Source organism: Fringilla coelebs, assembly GCF_963513975.1.
Source record: "Fringilla coelebs genome assembly, chromosome: Z".
Classification (NCBI taxonomy): domain Eukaryota; kingdom Metazoa; phylum Chordata; class Aves; order Passeriformes; family Fringillidae; genus Fringilla; species Fringilla coelebs.
In genome coordinates, this window is record NC_140031.1 from 34,874,265 (window position 1) to 34,893,364 (window position 19,100).

General features: G+C 39.1%; 1 protein-coding gene across 2 annotated transcripts in view; it reads right to left on the reverse strand.

Moving 5' to 3' along the window:
* PRUNE2 (prune homolog 2 with BCH domain) overlaps positions 1-6,012 on the reverse strand; it is a gene marked incomplete at both ends in the record, with an annotated part of 127,637 nt that extends 121,625 nt beyond the window's left edge. For both annotated transcript variants that reach the window (XM_084225173.1, XM_084225172.1), the window contains one exon: positions 5,977-6,012. In XM_084225173.1, the coding sequence (XP_084081299.1) occupies positions 5,977-6,012 (36 nt within the window). The remainder of the gene's footprint in view (positions 1-5,976) is intronic.
* Positions 6,013-19,100: the final 13,088 nt, after the last annotated feature.

Genomic DNA, 19,100 nt, shown 5'->3' on the forward strand with positions numbered 1-19,100 from the left:
AATTTTTAAAATAATTTTCTTATGATTCCCTGAATTCTTTTCCAGTTAAGAAATATTTCAGATTATGTGGTACCCATAAAAGAAGGGAGTATTCCACTTGAAACTGTCACATGAAAACAAAAAACAGCCCTTCAATATTACTGTAACTGCTCATAACTTTGCTTTGTTTAAAAATTTAAATCAGAATTATGTTGGTGCAATGTTTATTCTTTTTTCCTTATTACTAAACACTGACTCCATAGCTGCTGCATGATTTCATCTGACAGATTTAAGTAATAAAATGTTAATCAGCCATAATACTCTGATTCTGCAACCATTTTAGGTGTATGTACAACTTCTATATCTGAGTTTTCCAACTGGAGTCAATATCATTACTCATACTCTTTAATTCTTACATAGCATAAGTGCCTTGCTAAGTGGAGTCAAGTCCCTTGTGTGCTGCTGGATGAATGCAAAGAAGACACATGAGAGAGGGTAAGACTTGATTCCCTGTCTAAATGTTTAAAAGCTTTTTTACTCCTCAGCTTGGAGATGTTCAGCATTTTCTTGGAAAATAACTTCTGCTTCACTTCCGTAGTGTCTCTCACTTCCTATAAAGCCAAAACTATTCCAACTAAATCAAATGCTATTTTCAAAGTAACCACGGCCTATCATTGATAAAACATCTCCAGATAGGAAAATAAGAGGCACTATGAATAAGCATGTGAGTGACTCAGCTTGTTTTTTTAAACTGCGGTCACATAAATCTACTCAAGTCATGCCATCATCACTAACTGTTCTTTGAACTTCTGTGCCTCAGAAACAAGCACAACATTCATTTTTCATATGTATCAAAGCATTGCCTTAAAAGCCTTTTTAACTATTCTCAAGGGCATCTCCCTGGTCAAGGGTCTGGCCCTCAGTTATATTTTCCTCAGACTGGAAAATGTCCAGTCACACACTCCAGTATTTATTTGGGCACACCTGTCTGGGGTCATAATACCCCATTTGTCCAGTGTGTACCCTGCCAGGTGTAACGTTGGTCTAGCATCCTGGTCTCTTTTCTTGTATCAGCAAGGGATTAAAAAACTTCAATTTTTAGAGGGTTTGGGGTTTTTTTCCCAAATACTGTTAAATGCTGAAGATGACATAGCATTTAGAAAGATTATTTCCCCAGCTAATTTGCTATTCTCTGCAGAAGGAGGACCATCTTTCAATTACTATCTGGAGCACTTTGCTGCAGTATGTGGTTATCTCAGTACCATCAGCACATTAAGCCTTTCTGGGGCTCATTCTGCTCTTGACTTCCCTGAAGCCAGCATACAAAGCATTAAGTTCTCCATTAGGCACAGACCTAAAGCCAGGGAAAAAGCACTCTCTGGCAGTCCTTGTTTCAGCATCTCTCAGAGGCAATTCTGTAAATTTGTTTTAAAAATTCTTACAGCTCCTTTCTTGACATATTCCCTTGATTTAGCTTCTCACAGTCATTCCACTTCACTGTAACATATAAGCATATAAGCATATAAGATTACCTGAAAAATACCTAAGTACCTTCCTCAGTACACAGTATTCCACGTCAGAGAATTACTGAGGAAGTACTTTCTGAATGTTTAGTTCTCTATTTAATTGACTTTAACATCTTGATAACTGCTCTGATAATCAGTCTGAAGCTACACCACTGAAATCTTAAACTTTTGATTTGTTTTCTTTAATAAATTATACAAAATTTTATACTGACTGATCAGTAACTCTTCTCCACCTGGATGGTTTGCCTGTACCTGAAAGATCTAATACCGAGAGATTAATAACATAATACAGTGGGGAAAAGACAGTGTTTGTAAAGAATGACATTTTTTGTACAAAACTGTTTAAAGTTAAGTGAAGTTCTTAAATAACTCAATAAGCATGCAGAGAAGAACAAGCAAGTATTGTATTTGGATCTTCCAAAATATTACTGAAAAATTTCCTACAGGCCAATAAAGAAACAAAATCACCCAAGAAAAAAGGGGTGTCATCCTTTCATGACATACTACAGGATTAAAAGTTCAGGGAAAAAAGAACATTTTTTCAGTGAAGAATAACCATGCAGGATTCTCCAAAAGAGTATGTGCTGTCTCTCATATCCATAAATAATAAATAATATCACTTCTAGTAGGAAAGGCAGGCAAGTAATGAGGTGGGGAAAGCTGCAGACAATACCAGATTATTTAGGAGAGTCAAATCTGTAACTGGGTACAAGAACTGAAAAAAGGACTCATGACACTGAGGGACTAGGGAATAAAATAGTAAAAGGAATTGAAGAAGCGCAGACTAGGGAAAATGTGAGAAAACAACCCATTTTCAGTTTTAACTGTACTGAGGCTCTGTACACTGTCAGATGAGCTTTAAAAAAAGTATTACTAAGCAGCAAAAACATCATGAATTCATGTTACATGACACTCTGAAAGCATCACTAAAATGCCTTCTGACAGTAAAACAGAATAAGGAGGATAGAAAGAACCCTTAAGAAAATGAGGAGAAAAAAAAAAAAGAGGAGACAATTGTACAACTGTCAGTCTTTTATGCTATTATGACTTAAACCTGACAGGCAGCTCAGGGCTCCCCAGCTTTCAAATGTGTAAATAAAAACTTGAGAGAAAAGGCACAAGGATTAGCAGAGTGATAGACTTATGCTCATGTATGAAGAGGCAATAGAATACTTTAGCCTAAAAATGTCTGAAAGAAGATAAGGAGGATATGGTACTATTCAATTAAAAACCAGAGAGAAAGTGAAATTAAATATTCACTCAGGTAGAAGCATCATAGAACACACATCGAAATTGTAAGGCAATTTAAAGCAAACAAAGAGGGATATTGTCGCTGTCAAACAAAGCACATGATAAAACTGTAAAACTCACTGTCTCAGGGATTTTGTTGAAGCCAAAGCATAAAAAAAAACCAAGCACATGACATAGCCAAATGTATAGAAGATGGTTCTAGCTGTGGCTGACATGTTTGTTTAGCTATACATTTTGACCTAAGCTTTCAGCACCTGATCAGCCTGTGTATTCTACTGTTTATAATCTCCCACTAGACAAGACAGAATGGTTTAGAAGGATATTCAATCTCATCTAGACTCACCTACTGTCGCTTTATTACCAGACTTACAAAAAAATGGAGAAAAACCTGCAGAACTGAACCATAAATGTGAAAAAATGTCACTATGGCATTTCTTATATCCCGTCATGTATTGCCTTCAGAACTTTTGCCTCCTAGGTTTTACATAGATTATACGTAACAACTTCAAAGACTGGTACTGAAAATTACTGAGGGTGTTTTACGAGCTATGAAAGCAATATCCATTGTTTTTTAAGAAGGAATAGTCTAGTTGAGGCTTTATTATTAATAGGTAATACATAGAGCATTTTCCCCTCCAATAATTGATGAAGGTACACAATACAAAGACTAAGAAAACAAAAAAACAAGCATGCCCTTTGTGAAGCACAGTCTGAGGCTATAATTTCCTCTGTGCAGATAAACAGCCTTGATTAATGCTGTGGCTGGATCCAGACCCAAATGAATGACAAAGCACTTCCTGTAATAGGTTCCCCTGCATAGTCTAGAGCAACTTTTCTTCTGGAGAAAATTTTCCTTTACTCATGATGAGTAGCAACCAGGTAGTCAGTGCACTGCAATCTGTTTAAGTTAACAAGAATATCTGTGGTGTGAAATGCCAGCACTGTGACAGTGGTATCACCAGACCTCTCAGATACCACTGTAGGCCTTTTAGCATCTTCCACAGATACGGCTGCAGTAGCACAACACACAGCAGCTCTTTCCTCCTTAGTCATTCACCCATTCCCCTGCACAGTATTACCTTACATCAGTGTTAAAACAAAGACTGCTCATTGCTTGGCCTCAACTCAGCCTTTGGCTACCAGCTGAGAACAAATCCCCAAAAAAGGCCTGACCAAGCTGAAAGGAAAACACACCATCAGCCTCTCATGTTGCAGAATGCAAATCTTGAATTTCTCTTGGTTACCCTTTTCAGGCCACTGTAGTACAGAGTAAACTGGCAAATTGAAGACAACCTATAAGATTTATGGATCTGCTCTGAACCCAACACACCAGTGCTCTCACGATTCATCCCCAGCCATTATCAGCTGACATGGCCACACATGGATCAGAAAGACACTCTCCTGCCACAATACCACTCCTGTAGAGGAGGCCTCCTCCAAAACATGTCTTTTCCTCCCACAATTCAGAAGGCACAAAGAGAATTCTGCATTTCTTTTGAAAACACACATTACAGGAATATAAAGGTGCTCTTCTGGTGTGTTCAGTTGCTGTGCTCCTCCCTTGATCTACATGAAAGAAATAATTTTATCTATTCTCCATGGGCCTCTTTTGATTCTGGTTTTCTAGACAACTTCTTTCTCATCATCAAAAGCTATTCAGAAAGATTAGCGCAATATTTGCTTTCAGAGGTAAACAAATTGCTTTTACTGCTTGCTACTTACTAACGGGAAGCATTATTGCTGCACAATTAGTGTCTACCAAGTAAGACTACCCATGATGTTCTTGAGCAGACAGTTCATCAAAACCACCATCTCCATCTCAAATTTTGTAATACACTAAATTCTAATGAGAAAAACATATTAAGAATTTATAACTGCATTGTGCAGTATCTTTTAAGAGGGCTACCAAAACTACAACTGCCTATATGAAAACATAAGAAAGTATTTTTTAAACTCCTAATAATACATTCTAAAACAACTTCTGTTGGCAGGTGGCCAGAATTACACACTTTATGTTTATTTACCCTTAATATTTGCCAACACAGTTAAATATTAAGGAAGCCACCAAGGGATTCATTTTCTCATCTCTTTCTCCACTCCTCAAAAAAATTAGTTGATTCTCTGGCTTCCAACAATGCATGCCAAGAATGAATACTATAACAAATCATCTTTTACAAATCATTTTACAAATCATTTTAGACACAGAACCACGTCTGTTGGGCTTATGACTGCTCCCAATATATATATATAATATATATATATAATTTATTAAAGAAAACACATCTATGAAACCGAGAAGGCCCTACAAGTACCAAATACCCAAACACAGAGCATAGAACAAGCAGCCGTGGGATAAACCCAGTCCTACTCTTACAACTGAACACATTTCTTAGAGCTGGATAGCTAGTGGGCATGCAGGCTACAGATAAAAGGTAAGAAGTCAGTAAAACCGAGTTTTGCAGAGAAAATCAAAATAGAAAATCAGTTGGCCTAAGACCATCCCAGTCTTAAGAACATCCTACTTTTGCAGTCCACATAAGGGGGGAAAAAGCCCACCTGTCTGGGGTAGATAAACAGTCTCTGTAAACAAAATAAATACTCGGCAGTTTCAGCACAGCCCTACCAACAAGCCGTTTGAGAACAGCATCTATTTACCCCTGTGATTCCTACGACGGCACTAATGACCGACGACAACTGAGACACAATTATGATGCTGAACCTTGGTAATCTTTCCATATTGTGCAGTTATTTAATATCTTGCTCACCCAAACTCATCCCTTACTGCTACTGCCGCTTAGAACACAGAAATAATACTTCTTCAGCGACTTCGCGTATTATTCCCCTCCCTTCAACTATGCAACTTGATGCATCTCAAAGTCCCAAGAAATGTGCAAATAATCCTCAAACGGCACGCTGACTCTCCCTCAATGCCTGTCAGATACGGGCTCGTAAATCACAGCATTATTCAGCAGGAATTAGAGGGCAGCAAAGTATGAGGAGAAAACGCACCCCCAAAACACGCCGCAGCCCCAGCTGCTGCTAAGGTCACCAGCCCCATCCTCTGCCCGCCGCCCGCCCCGGAGGACCGTAACACTGCCCCGAGAAGTTTCGGAGAGCGCCCGCGGGCGCCGCACCCGGGGCTGCGGGGGCGAGGCCGATGGCCGCAGTCACCGGCAAGTCGGGCGAAGTCCCGCGCCCGCCGGCCCCCGCCGTGACTCACCAGCCGGGACTGGGCGCGCTGCAGGAACTCCTCCATGGCTCCGGCCGGGCGCAGGGCAGGGCAGGAGCGCGGCCGGGCTGCCCGCTCGGCGCTGCCCCGCTCGGCGCCCCGGCTGCCCCGCGCCCCGCTGCGCTGCGGAGCGCCCGCCCCGCCCCGCCCTGCCCGCCGCGGGCGCTGACGTCAGCCCGTGCCGCAAGGGCCGCGCGGAGCCCCGCGGAGCGCACACCACACGGCGGGACCCGCGCCGGGCCCCCTGCGCCGCGCCGGGCCCAGGCCCTGGGGAGCGGCGGCTTGCTCCCTGACAAGAATTCCTGAGCCAAGGACAGAGACCCGCCAGACGCAGGGGCTGCAAGCAACAGGCACCAGCCGGTGTCTGCTGCGGTTTGCCTGGGCGGCGGTGTGTCAGTTCCCACTGCACGGTGTGTACGACTCATCAGTGGAAGGCTCGAGGGCACCGGGGTCAGAGGCAGTGATCGTTTCGGGGTCTCCTTCCCATGGTGTCAAAGGTCTGGAGGGAACCAAGCAGTGGGTTCAAATGGCAAGAGAGCGGGTTAGATTAGGTGTTAGGAAAAAACCTCTGCCGAGGGTTGTGAGGCGCTGCCCAGGGAAGATGCGGATGCCCGATCGCTGGAGGAGTTCAAGGGCAGTTTGGATGGAGCTCTGCAGAGCCTGGTTGAGTGGAAGGTGTCCCTGTCCACTGCAGGGGAGTTGGAACTAGATGTTCTTTAAGGTCCCGTCCAACTCAATCCGTTCTATGATTCTATGTGTTTCACAGTCGAGCCTCAGTGAACTATGCCCTATACCCCAAACCTAGGTTTTTTTCTAAATAAAAAATCACATATTATATACATATTCACCACATATACATACCACAGTCACACATTATATACATATTCAACTGAACAGCTCACACAGGAGACTTCTAGGCTAGAAACCACTTTGCAGAGAAATAAAGAGAAACATCGAAGAGCTGGAATCCACTACTATAGAAGTCAAGGGGAGTCATGCAATGAGTGCAGAGTAGACCACAAAATAAACTGTAGGGTTTGCAGCACCCCCAGTGCTCTCACACCACTAGTATTCCCACAGTGTGGTTTCTTTCCCCACTCCACATAACTAAGCTGAACAGTGCAGTTTTATTACTCCAATCAAGTTGTGCCTCACTGAGGAGTGAGTGATGACTAATTGTTCATAAATTCAGTGCTATGAGATCTGGGATTTTTCTCTCTTGTGTATTTTTTGCAGCTCATTGAAGATATTACTGTAAGAGCTAAAAGCTCTTGCTTCCTTATTAACAAACTTTTTCTTATAATTGTAATTTACTCTCATTTGATTTGTTAATTCTTCCATGATATCTTGCAGATCCTGTTACTGTGTTTCCTGCCCTAATCAATCTGCTCTGCCTAGTCATATGTTCCAATTGGAAATTGTTCTGGGGAACAGAAAAAATAAAGCTTCATCTGTATCATAGCCCTCTAAAACTGGAAGGTAAATCTTCATTAAAACACTTGAGTAGACAAATTATATGAAGCAAAGTACTCTAAATGACAGTGTTCTACAGGAAAAAGATAATTTTGTTTCATTTACTGGAACATTTCTTCTTCTGAAATGCATTTGTCTGTTTGCCCGCTAAATTATTCCAGAACTCTATCTGAATTTGGGTTTTCTGGTTGTTCTGCAGAAAAGTAGGTCTCCTGAAAAATTACAGGTTTTGCACAACATACTGTCATACTTGTAACTTGAAATTGAAGTATTACAATACAGAAATTGCTGTGTAACTTAGGATGCAGAGATGAGGTAGACTAGGAATGTATGAAAACAATATGCCCTGCACAAAGAAAAGGAATAAAGTATATCTCTCACTGCAGTAAAGTCTGCGAAACAAAAGATCCACCTTGCTACATGACCTAAACTGAAGTTTGGGAAATTGATGCTTAAAAAGGTTATTTTTTGGTGCATGTGTATTAAAAAAATAATTTTTAAAAAGCACCAGAACAGCAAATAGTTGAATGAAAAAGCTAAATTTGCTGAACAGGCAGGAAAGTTTTGTTCTGATGCCTCGTACCAAAAAGCACACTTTTATACACTATAAATAAAAATGTGTTGACTAATTGCTTCTTTGTACATCCACTGAACAGATCTCTGTGTGTAAATATACCTCTGCATTGTAGTATCCAAGTGGTCCTTCACTGAATCTAGAAGAACCGTGCAGATACTTCGTGATCCCCATGTTGGATTTCCAGAGATGGCCTCAGTACAGCTGCACTGAAAACAAAAGAGAGTGCACCTGAGCTCCCTGAAAACATTAGGACTAGATAGCTTTTGAAACTGCTTTTTGAGTAACTTTTTTGCCTCCATAATTATTGTATGAGTTACATATTGAATAATTAATTATTCATATCCTATTGTGCAAAACCATGGACAGAGTACCAAGGTTCATACCTGTTTAATATTTAATAGAAATTCCTAAGCCTTATTCTCCTCTTTTCTACCCCACTTCTAGCCACTAATTTACTTCCACTTTACTGAAGGGTAAATTAGAGATGAATCAGGACCCCAGCTCATTCCTAAAGTAGCTAAAACCACTTAATCATCCAGAGGCTCTTCCTAAGGTGTGTTCTTCATTTGATGTGTGCAGCTCATCTCCTTACTAAATCTGTGGGAATCATGTATGTGTCCCAAAGTGAGAATTTGCCCAATACCTAATTTGTAGAATCAAATTATTGAAAAATAGACTTGCTGAGCAATGCTGGGGTTTGACTTGTTCATAAGCACATTTGCAGTATGTCTTGTCGCACTGAAGGAATGTAGGCTGTGAATTGAGATTCTGCTTTGTATGTCTTTGTTGTTTTGAAAATGGAAATACAAATAATATCATAGTTCTTCAGAGAGTATGGTTTGGAAGCGAATGCTTCATTTTTTAATTACAGCCATCATTAAATTATGTGTAAATATATGATTCCTTGGCTATGTCTTTTTACTCTGTCCTAAAAACCTCTATAACTCTAGTAAAGAACAATGTCTTACACTCCATGTTCTTCTAAAACTCCTCCCATTTTCAATGTGGTCATCCAGGGAAAAGTAATTTGTATGATACACAAACTATCCTAGTAAAACCTTATATCCTCATACATATTGTGTGCTACCAAATAATACAGGCTTTGGTGATATTCCATAGTTTTCATGTGGTTCATATCCATTTTATTTATTCTCCAGGCATACAGTTCAGATCGTTCTATTCTATATAACGGAGAAGTAAAACGACTGATTACACATGTCTCAGAGCAACTCAGAACTAAACTCTGCAACTCAGTTTAGCAGTTTTAAGTTTACCAAGGAAATAGAAGAGCTGTCATGATACAGCAATCTAGCATTTCTATCAAAATGTATTTGTATGATAAACACTTCAATAATGTATAAACAATCATTTTCATGTTAAATAAGGCTGAGGTTCCCATTGCAAGACTTTTTATATTACCACAGTAAGAATAAATAGGTCCTGCCCATGGAATGAGAATGTAACATAATCATTTTAATAATAGCACAAAAGAAGTTCACAGCTCTTAGCTCTTGTAAGAGGATATTATTTAAAAGTTTGAAAAGAAAAAGGTGATTTCACAAATTGCTGAAACACTGGATCTCCAGACAGCCACCCAAAGAAACAAAAAAGAAAAAATCTGTGTGTAGCAGCAGTAGGCTGACAGTCATTTACATTGGCACTCAAGCCATTTTACTTTTAGAGTCACTCTGATTTCCAGGTACACCTATGAAAGTTACTGGTTTTTTTCTTGAAGAGTCTTACCAATATACCATGTCCTTAGAGTCTTTGGTATCAAGTGTCTTCACTTCTTGTGTTTAGTATTTCCACAGTTTTTCATGTTTCAGTTGCCCCGGTCCCAGAATCATGGAATTGTTTAGTTTGGAAAAGACCCCTTACATCATCGGGTCGACCCATTAATCCAGCACCAGTGTGCACCACTACACTGTGTCCCTAAATGCCACATTGACAAGTCTCTTCTCCAGATTAAACAACCCCAGCTCCCTCAGCCGCTCCTCACAGGGCTTGTGCTCCAGACTTTTCACCTTCTCTGGACACCCTCCAGCCCCTCAGTGTCTGTCCTGTAGTGAGTGAGGGGACCAGCACTGGATACAGAATTTGAGGTGAGACCTCGCACCAGTACAGGGGCCATCCTTTGCTCCCTTTGCTAGTCCTGCTGGCAGCACTGTTGCTGACACAGGCCAGGATGTCATTGGCCTTCTTGGTTACCTGGGCACAGCTGGGTCATGTTCAGCTGCTGTCAACCCACAGCCTCTGGTCCTTTTCTGCTGGGCAGCTTTCCAAGCACTCTGCCCCCAGCCTGTAGCTCTCTCGCATGGTGTTCTGATGACCCAAGGGCACGGTCTGGCACTTTGCCTTTTTGAGCCTCATACCACTGGCCTTGACCCATCGATCCAGTCTGCCAAGATCCCTCTGTAGAGCCTTCCTGCCCTCAGCAGATCACTCCCACCCAGCTTGGTGTCATCTGCAATCTGGCGGAGGGGCACTCAGTCAACCCCTCACCCTGATCATTGACAGAGATTTTAAATGGAACTGGCCCCACTACTGAGCCCTGGGGAACACTACTTGTGACTGGTTGCCAGTCACCATGTAAAGATAGACAAAAAGAAACCATTTCAAATATCAGAAGACTCTTCTCAAAACATGAAGACTGTTCATCAACAATGCATAAAACATCTATGCTGTGAATACCTCCTATTTCTTTAGTGAAAGTGACCATGAAAATGGAGGTAATGAACTCGCTGTCCCTTTTGCACTTCTGGTTTGCCCAGTGTAAACCAAGTTGTATTAAGAAACTTTGTTCTCCAAGGGATTACTTTTATTCAATTATTTCATTTATGAAAACAAATTTCAAGGTAAATTTCAAGGTAAAACTTCATAACATGCCCTATTTCTTTTCTGGAATATTAGTTGTGGAAAAATGAAATTGCCTCTACTTTTTTTGAGGGGCAAAGGAAGAGAAAGAAGCCATGCCTCTCTAGGAGGTGACACCTAAAAGTCCGATACAGAGAGATCTGTTGAGGTTTTCAAAGACCAAATGCATAGTTGTGAATAGCGTGTAATTCCTGTTTTACAATTATTGTCTGTTCTGTTTCTCCTTGCAAAACTGAATAAGATACCAGAATGTGCATTTTGAAGCCAAGGCTAGCTACTAATTCAAAGCCAAAAAGCAATATTGAATCAATATCAAATGTACCTGGAGGTTCTCCCAAACAATGGATGATTTAATGGCTTTCTGTGTGGGAAAGTACAGGCTGAAGGTGGACAATAGAACTGCCAGTTTAGTCCACTCCCAAACTACAGTTTGTACCAAATAAGCATGAAATTAAGTGTGAGAAGCCAGAATCCAGATTCATTTTCCATCAGCACTATGTCCATAGAAACTGAGTTCCCAGCTTGTTTATCAAATTTCAACACAGCTGTATGCTAAGACAGGTCACTATAGAAGTTAACCTTCTCTGCTGCTACCTCTTTCTTACACCATGTATGCTGATAAATTAGACAAATTCCATGTGCCAGGTGAATACAGACCCCCAGCTGTACAAATGACCAGTCTACTAAATGACAGATTATGTTATGTCATCTGCACAGCCTCAGTACAGGCTACTTGTGTGAAGCTAGTCCCAGGTCAAGTAAATAATTCTGGTAGATGGGCTCAGTTTAAGCTATCACAAAATCTCCTGTCCACTTATCTCTTGGAAGTTAATTGAAGGAAATTTATTCAAATTATGCTGCCATATACCAGTAGTATTTAAACTAGGCAGAGAGCATGTTTCCAAGGGTAATCTCTGTCAAAGTAGGGGGTAAGGGCTTAAGATACTTGATTTAAATCATTTACACCATTTGCTTTCCATGTACATGTGTCAAAGTCCTCAGAAGTTTTAGGCTGCAGTGAGCACAAGGCATTTTCCAGTTAACTATAAGAAAATTAGAGTAAATGGTACCTAAAACTTCTGCCATTTAGATTGCCATTAATCAACTGCATATGTGTATGTGTATTATTTTTACATTTGGAGATGTTTAGAAGTTGCAAGTTGACTGGAATATGCAACTGCTTATCATAGACCAGCTAGAAGTAATTTTTAAGGCAGAAATTACTTAATTAGTAGAATACCATATTATCACTTTTAGACAGGTCTTCTCATTCCATAGACCAGTAACATAGCTAACTACAGTTACATTACTAAAAAAAAATACCATGTTATTAGATTGAATACAGTTCTTACCTTGACTTTTGAAATTCATACATACTCAGCAAATTCATAGGACCTTTGCTTTGCAGACAATGCTGAAAGTTTAGCAGACATACTGATAAGAAAATTAAGGTTTGTGAGTGGTCAGTTTCTTTATCCTGCCCACAACAGGGGATTGGAACATGATGATCTTTAAGGCCCCTTCCAATACAGGCCATTCTTTGATTCTAAAATACTATGAAGGTCCTAAATACAAGTAAAAGTATTCTGTATGATTATTAAAAGATAATAAAGGATATTTATGAATATTACCTTCAACTCTTGGGGTTTTTTTCCTTTAAAAGAAATACAGTTCTTTTAATGACAGACAAATGCAACAGTAGAATTACAGAACTGATAGTGATCTGAAGGTGGAAGTGAGAGGAATTCATGTGTGGGTAATGTCGGTTTGGACAAAAAAAACAAAAACAGGCTATGGCAGAAGAGCACAGAACTCAGAACACAATCTTTCCTTCAAGTCTGAGTTACAGTTGCTGATTCTGTATACCTGTCATAGTTTTGGCCAGGACCCAGAGGTTTTTCTGTACCAGCCCATGCCTTTGCTTGCTCAGTCAGTAGATCATGAGACTCCTAAACCAAGGGTTTTGGGTTGGAGCTGCACATTAGGCAGCAATGTCATGATTTACAACAGTGCTCCTTAATTCAGTGCCCACACCCACTGTCCAAAACCAAATGCCATTCTCACTCCCTCTATCCCTCCCCCTTCCCACTACGGCAGGATGGTTGAGAATTGGAAGCACAAATGGTGAATATCACAGCTTGAGATAAGAACAATTTACTGAAAACATCAATGAGATAAGAAACTGCAACAATATTAATAACAAAAATTTATTACTTTTTCATGGAAACCAACAAAAACTACATTTTGGAGTATTTTCTGTTATTTGTAGTTTATGTTTTTATAGATGATTTTACTATTAGTAAACCAATGGGATTAATGCCAAAGACTTGCATTTATTTTCTGCTTCAATAATAGTATGTCTTGTATTCAAGACTTTGTCTTTTCAACTCTTACAATTCATACTGTAAAGATAACAGGCTTGGCCATTAATGATCATCAGTGTCACTGCTAAGAAAAGATTCATGTTGATCTTATTTATTAAGGGAATCAGAATGTGCTATTATTTCCTAATTACTTTATTTATTCAAACTCCCCTACTTACCCACAGTACAAGTACAGTGCAGACACCTGTTGTGGAAGCTTTCCTATGCAGCTCTAGAAATGAGGTTTTCTTTCAATTAAGGACACTCTATTCTCATAGAGAAAAGAGTAGAATAAATGTGGATCTTTGTACTGTAAGATAAACACTGGTGTTGGATATGTGAAGTTGTATTAAGGATAAGAGCTGCTGAAGCAGAGAAGTGTCTAAGAACTGTGGTAGATCACAAAATTTTCTGTTCAAGCTTCTCCTCCTGGGCAAGTATGTAACTACAAAAATTAAAGATTAAAAGTAGTCAAACAAGCAATGAAAACTTTGTCACATTTAGTGTATATTTCCCACAAGAAAAAAGGGATTTTAGAATATGAAAGAGTATTTTATTCATTTCTTTCCTTTAGAAGATAAAGAATACTAGTGTCAGAATCTACAAACAGATTTGATGTCAAAAAGACATCCCTGGAGAGATGAAATAAAAGGCTTGCTTTACTCTTAGGCAGCACAGTGGCAGAAAGAGAAAAACACGAACTGTAGAACTGTCATAAAGCGTATCACCAAAAATATCAAGAAACAAATATGAATGTATGCATATTATTTTAGGAGCATGTATTTAGAGTATTTTTTAAAGTCTTTACATTAATTCAGTGTCCATTGACTGTGTGCTTTTTGCTGAAGTATGAGCCATGTGTTTATTATTGATTTCAAGCATTGTTAAGCACAGACCACTAATACAGCTAAAAAGATCACATTCTGCTCTCCTCATATGAAGCCCACCTTCTGTTTTTAGGAAATACAATTGAATATGCTTTTTCCAAACCAATTCCAGAAAAAACGCTGTTAAAAGACAGCATAAAGGTCTTGAGAAACAACCTATTTTATTGTTTGTTTCAAAAGATTAATGATTATCCCAAAGCCCTTTAAAAATATAAACCATTGTTTAGGCCCTTTCCCAAGGGGAATTTATAGCTGTGAACTGACATACAGTCAGTGATATTTTCAGAGGGATAGAATACATTTTGTTAGCAGTGTTGGTCTATGCTTTCATGTGAGTTCTCCTCTGGATTATCTCTGTGTGGGGATATTTATTTGTTCAGGAGCTCTTATGACACAGCATCTCCCAGTCTAAGCTATAAACTCAGATACAGTGAAAAATGCTGGTTATTGAAAATAGAGAATAGTATTTCTATTCTCTATTCAGAAACAGAGGATAAGGAAGCCAAGTCAAATTAGTAAATCAATACAAGTCTCTGGTGGGATAAGATTGCCCTAATTTTTTGTGGAAGTAAGGAATGAGAGGTTAAGGGGATTATGAAGGAGTAAAACAGTACTTAGGATCCTCTCAACCCTCGCTCATAGTGTGCATAATAAAAATAGCAAAAGTCCAGATTAGAAATTGTTCCCTTCTCATCTGTTAACTGTGTATAAACAGTGACTTCATAGTCACAAGATAGTTGCAATCATAAGATTAACATGCAAGACAGTTAAATATATACCTCAAAGGGTCTTCTGAATGCTGACTTCAGTCTATTTACTTTCTCACTGGACAATTCCATTCACTTTAGCGGGAACAATTTTTGTAATAAATATTTGCAGCCTGGAGAAAATTGTAACATGAATGTAAATTGAATTTTTAAAAAATGACAATAATCACAGTAGCGTGTGGAGCCAACACTGAGCCTAAAAAGCATCTTGGTGGCCAATTGCACTGCTGTAGAATAAATAACTACTAAGAGTGATGTGGAAGGAAGGAATAGACTTATCAGTGTATGAGGATGTCAGAACTATTAATCTTTGAATTAAGAAGCCTAAGCAGAATAAGCACATATACTTTTATCATGACCCCCTGAATATGTTAGTATTTATGCTTCTGCATAGATAACCCTTTTACTCTAAGAAGGTAAAATTATGTTTTACATTGCATTCCTTTTCTCCCTTGAATGAGAGAGAGTTTTGTCCTATCATCTGAAAGTGAAATAACTCACCAAGACAAAAAGGCTGTGCTTTTTCAACAATTTTTCTTTTTTTTCTTTTTACTTTTTTTTTTTTTTAATGAAAGATAAATGACTGTGTCTCCTACAGTCATGAAAATGTTCTCCACCCAAATTACTGTGGGCAAGATTTCCTCCTTCTTACCTATCTTCATTTTCTCTTCAACCCTAAAAATTGTCTAATCCACAAATATTGCATTTCTATAGAGCAATGAGGAAGAGAATACAGGACTAACCAAATGCTCATTTTCAGCAGAGTTCAAAGACACTGTAGTGCTTTATAACAGCCATGTTCCCATTTTTTGAATTAAACTAAAAGTTGGTATTGGGTACTGTATCTTCCTCATAGTGTCTCAAAATTTAGTTATACATGCTGATTTCCTGTGTTAGCATTATTCTATCTTCTCATGTTTATGGGTTTATATGTGCATGACACTATGAAGAGAGTCCTAGAAATTGTCTCCTTTATATTTATAGTTATTATGGGTCTTGATAAGTAATTCCTTTGGGATCCTTTCCCTTGGCAGTACATTGCTCATCTAATTGTACCTTACAATAGTCACATCCTGAAGAGCTCATATTTATCCAGAACATGTGCAATTGTTGAAGAGAATATTTGAACTGTGTCATTACAGGCAGAAAAATGAGATTTTTTTTCACAGCCCAAAGCTTCTATAAACAGAATCAGAGAAAGGTAATTCTTGGAAGACAGCATACAGGCACCCTCATGCCTCCTGTTGTTTACAGTCCAGAAGTTTCCTGTAGGAAAGTAACTGTTTGTAATCTGAGTAAAAGTAAACTAAGTCAAACTGATCATTTTATGAGGGCAAAACTTCGTTGAAGCTGCTCAACTTTGAATTAATCTCAGCAACTGTTTTTTCTGAGGACCATTTACTGAATTAGTATTATTTGCTTCAAATAGGACAGAGTATAGAAGAAAGAATACACTATTGATTTTTATAGTAAATTCTCAAGATACCCAGGAATTACTTGCTTGGTGGAAAACTGAGCTATCCACTTTTCCAGATAGATTGTACTTCTACTTCTCCTCTAGCTCTCCTTCAGATGGGTAAGTCCAAGGTAGGGATGAAGGATAAGAGGCTAAGGGATCTGTCTATATAGAATTGTTTTCTACCTTGGAGAGCCAATTAAACATAAACTGCCTTGGGCTTTTTAGTGTCTTCAGAATGCCAAAGCTAATGTCTCATTTCATATCTTAATTTATTTCTTTATTATTCAACAAAAATATTTTAGTTTACATAGAACAGGTGTTATTTCTGTAAATGGTAGCTGTTTGGAAATTATTCTGATTCAACTGACAATAACCAATTTTAACACTTGGTGATTTGTCTTTCTTGCTAGTATCAGAGATAACAGTAGTTACCAAAAAAAGAAAAATTATCTGGCAGGTGTTACCCTTTTTTCCCTTACCTGCACTGAGCTCTGTCAAAAGGTTCTCTTATTTCCTTCCATTTACTTTAATACGTGAGAACCAGTATTGTCTCAAACCCTTTGTAAGGCTCAGATCTCACAAGCACACAAACACTAACATTCTTTTAAGTCCATTGAATACATGTGTTTGGTCGAGCACATCTTTTTATGTTATTTGAACAAGGGCCTCAATTCCTAGTATTGTTTACTGAAGTTACCCTTCCCCTTTTATTTAAAAAATATTAATCAGATCTGGGAAATTATGTCAAAACATCCAGCTAGTGTGTTTTACTCTTCCTTTTGATATAATAAAATAACAGTAGTAACAGCAATAATTATCATTTTCACCATATAAAAATTGTACCATAATTATCTAAGTTTGGCATGTCATTTGACTGTTCTTCTCCTTCCTTTCAAATACAAGAAAAACATCAGTGTTGATGTTTTCGAATGATCCATGTTATAGTAATCTTTCTGTCTCAAGATTTCCAAAAGTAGAAGTAACAATGCCATACATGATGGAAGTCCATGTAAAATTCATGAGAAACATATTTGTCTCAGGAATGTGAATAGAGATAGGAATGAAATAATTTTTCAGTGGATGAATTAGGGATAATAGACTGAAGCACTCATTGTCTCTTTGGCTGAAGGACATGCTGCTTGTCTTTATATTGCCACTCTGGTGGCACACAGCATCGTAGACCTTAGAGATATACAAGCAGTTTCATGGGATTCCTCTCTGGCCACCAGTGGATTAATTAACAAAAGTGATGAAAGTTAATTTCTTCTTCAAGGCTCAAAAGAAGGGCTGAGATTTTGATTGAAAGATTAAAATAAATGTCCTCCATATTAACTTCAACTTTCAGAATGAATTAGTATTGACTTCTTTGTTGAAAGTCTCCTCTAGTAACCTGTGATAGAAGACAAACAATTCCTCTGACTCCCAGCAACTATTGGAAACAAATCATGATACAAACATGAATAACTAGAGTAAAACTAGCTAAAATGGAAACTCTAAGGTATTTAAGTAAATTCAGTTGAAAGAAGATGAGAAAACCAGTCAGCTCATGTGTATTTATTCATAGTCAGATAGAAAATTACAGTATTCATCTGAATGCCATTCTTTATACTCCAGTTCTATGTCTCAGTGATCACACTAAAAACATAATTGGAATTGCATCTGTGGTTTACAGTAATGGGACCTTTACCACTGATTTCTGCTAGAATGTCTTGCAGCTTATGCTGGGTTTTGGTAAGGGTTTTGGTAGCAAGGATATTGGGTATCTTCTATGAGAGAAGCCAGAAGTTCCCTCCATGTCTGACAGCCAGTTCTAACTGGCTCAAAGGACCAAGTCCACAAGCAATGGTAATAGTGCCTCTGGGAAAGCCCTTTCATGAAGGATGGGGGTGAGGGGGGGAAATGTGCTGCAAAAAATAATAAAAAAGGAGCCAAAAGAGAGGAGTGAGAATATGCCAGAGAAACCGTCCTTCAGACTGAGGTGAGTGGAGAAGGTGGGGCAAGAAGTCATCCAGGCACCTCTACTCTCTTGCTCAGATGCAGAGACCCATGGTGCAGCCCATGGTGAGGCAGCTGTGTGTCTGCAGCCCTTGGAAGTCCATGGGGATGCAGAGATCCACCCACAGCCCTTGGAAGAACCCACTGTGGAGCAAGGTTAATGCTGGAAGGAGGCTGTGACTGCTGAGTCACATTATGGTCTGTTCCTAAAGGACTGCATCCTGTGAAGGGACCCACTCTGGAGCAGGGGAAGAACATGAGGAGAAAGAAGGAGCAAAACCAGTATGTGATGAACTGACCACAACCCCCATTCCCTGTCCACCTGAGCCACTGCAGGGAAGAGGTGGAAAATTGGGAGTGAAGTTGATCCTGAGGAGAAGGGAGGGGTGGGGGGAAGATGTTTTAACATTCGGATTTATTTCTCCCTACTGTACTCTGATTTTATTGGCAATAAATTAAATTAATTTTTCTTAATAGAGTCTGTTTTGGTGAATAGTCTCTTCCTGTTCTTATTGTGACCTAAAATCCTTTTATTTTATTTTCTCTCCTCTTGTCCAGCTGAGGAAGGGGAGGGACAGAGCATCCGTGGTCAACATGTGGTGTCCAGCCATGGTCCACCCACTGCACAGCCCTAAGCATCAATACAAGAGGAAATTACCAGCTCAAACTGGGCTGGTAAACTGCATTGATGGTTCTACAGTCATGTTTCTTCTTCTGTAC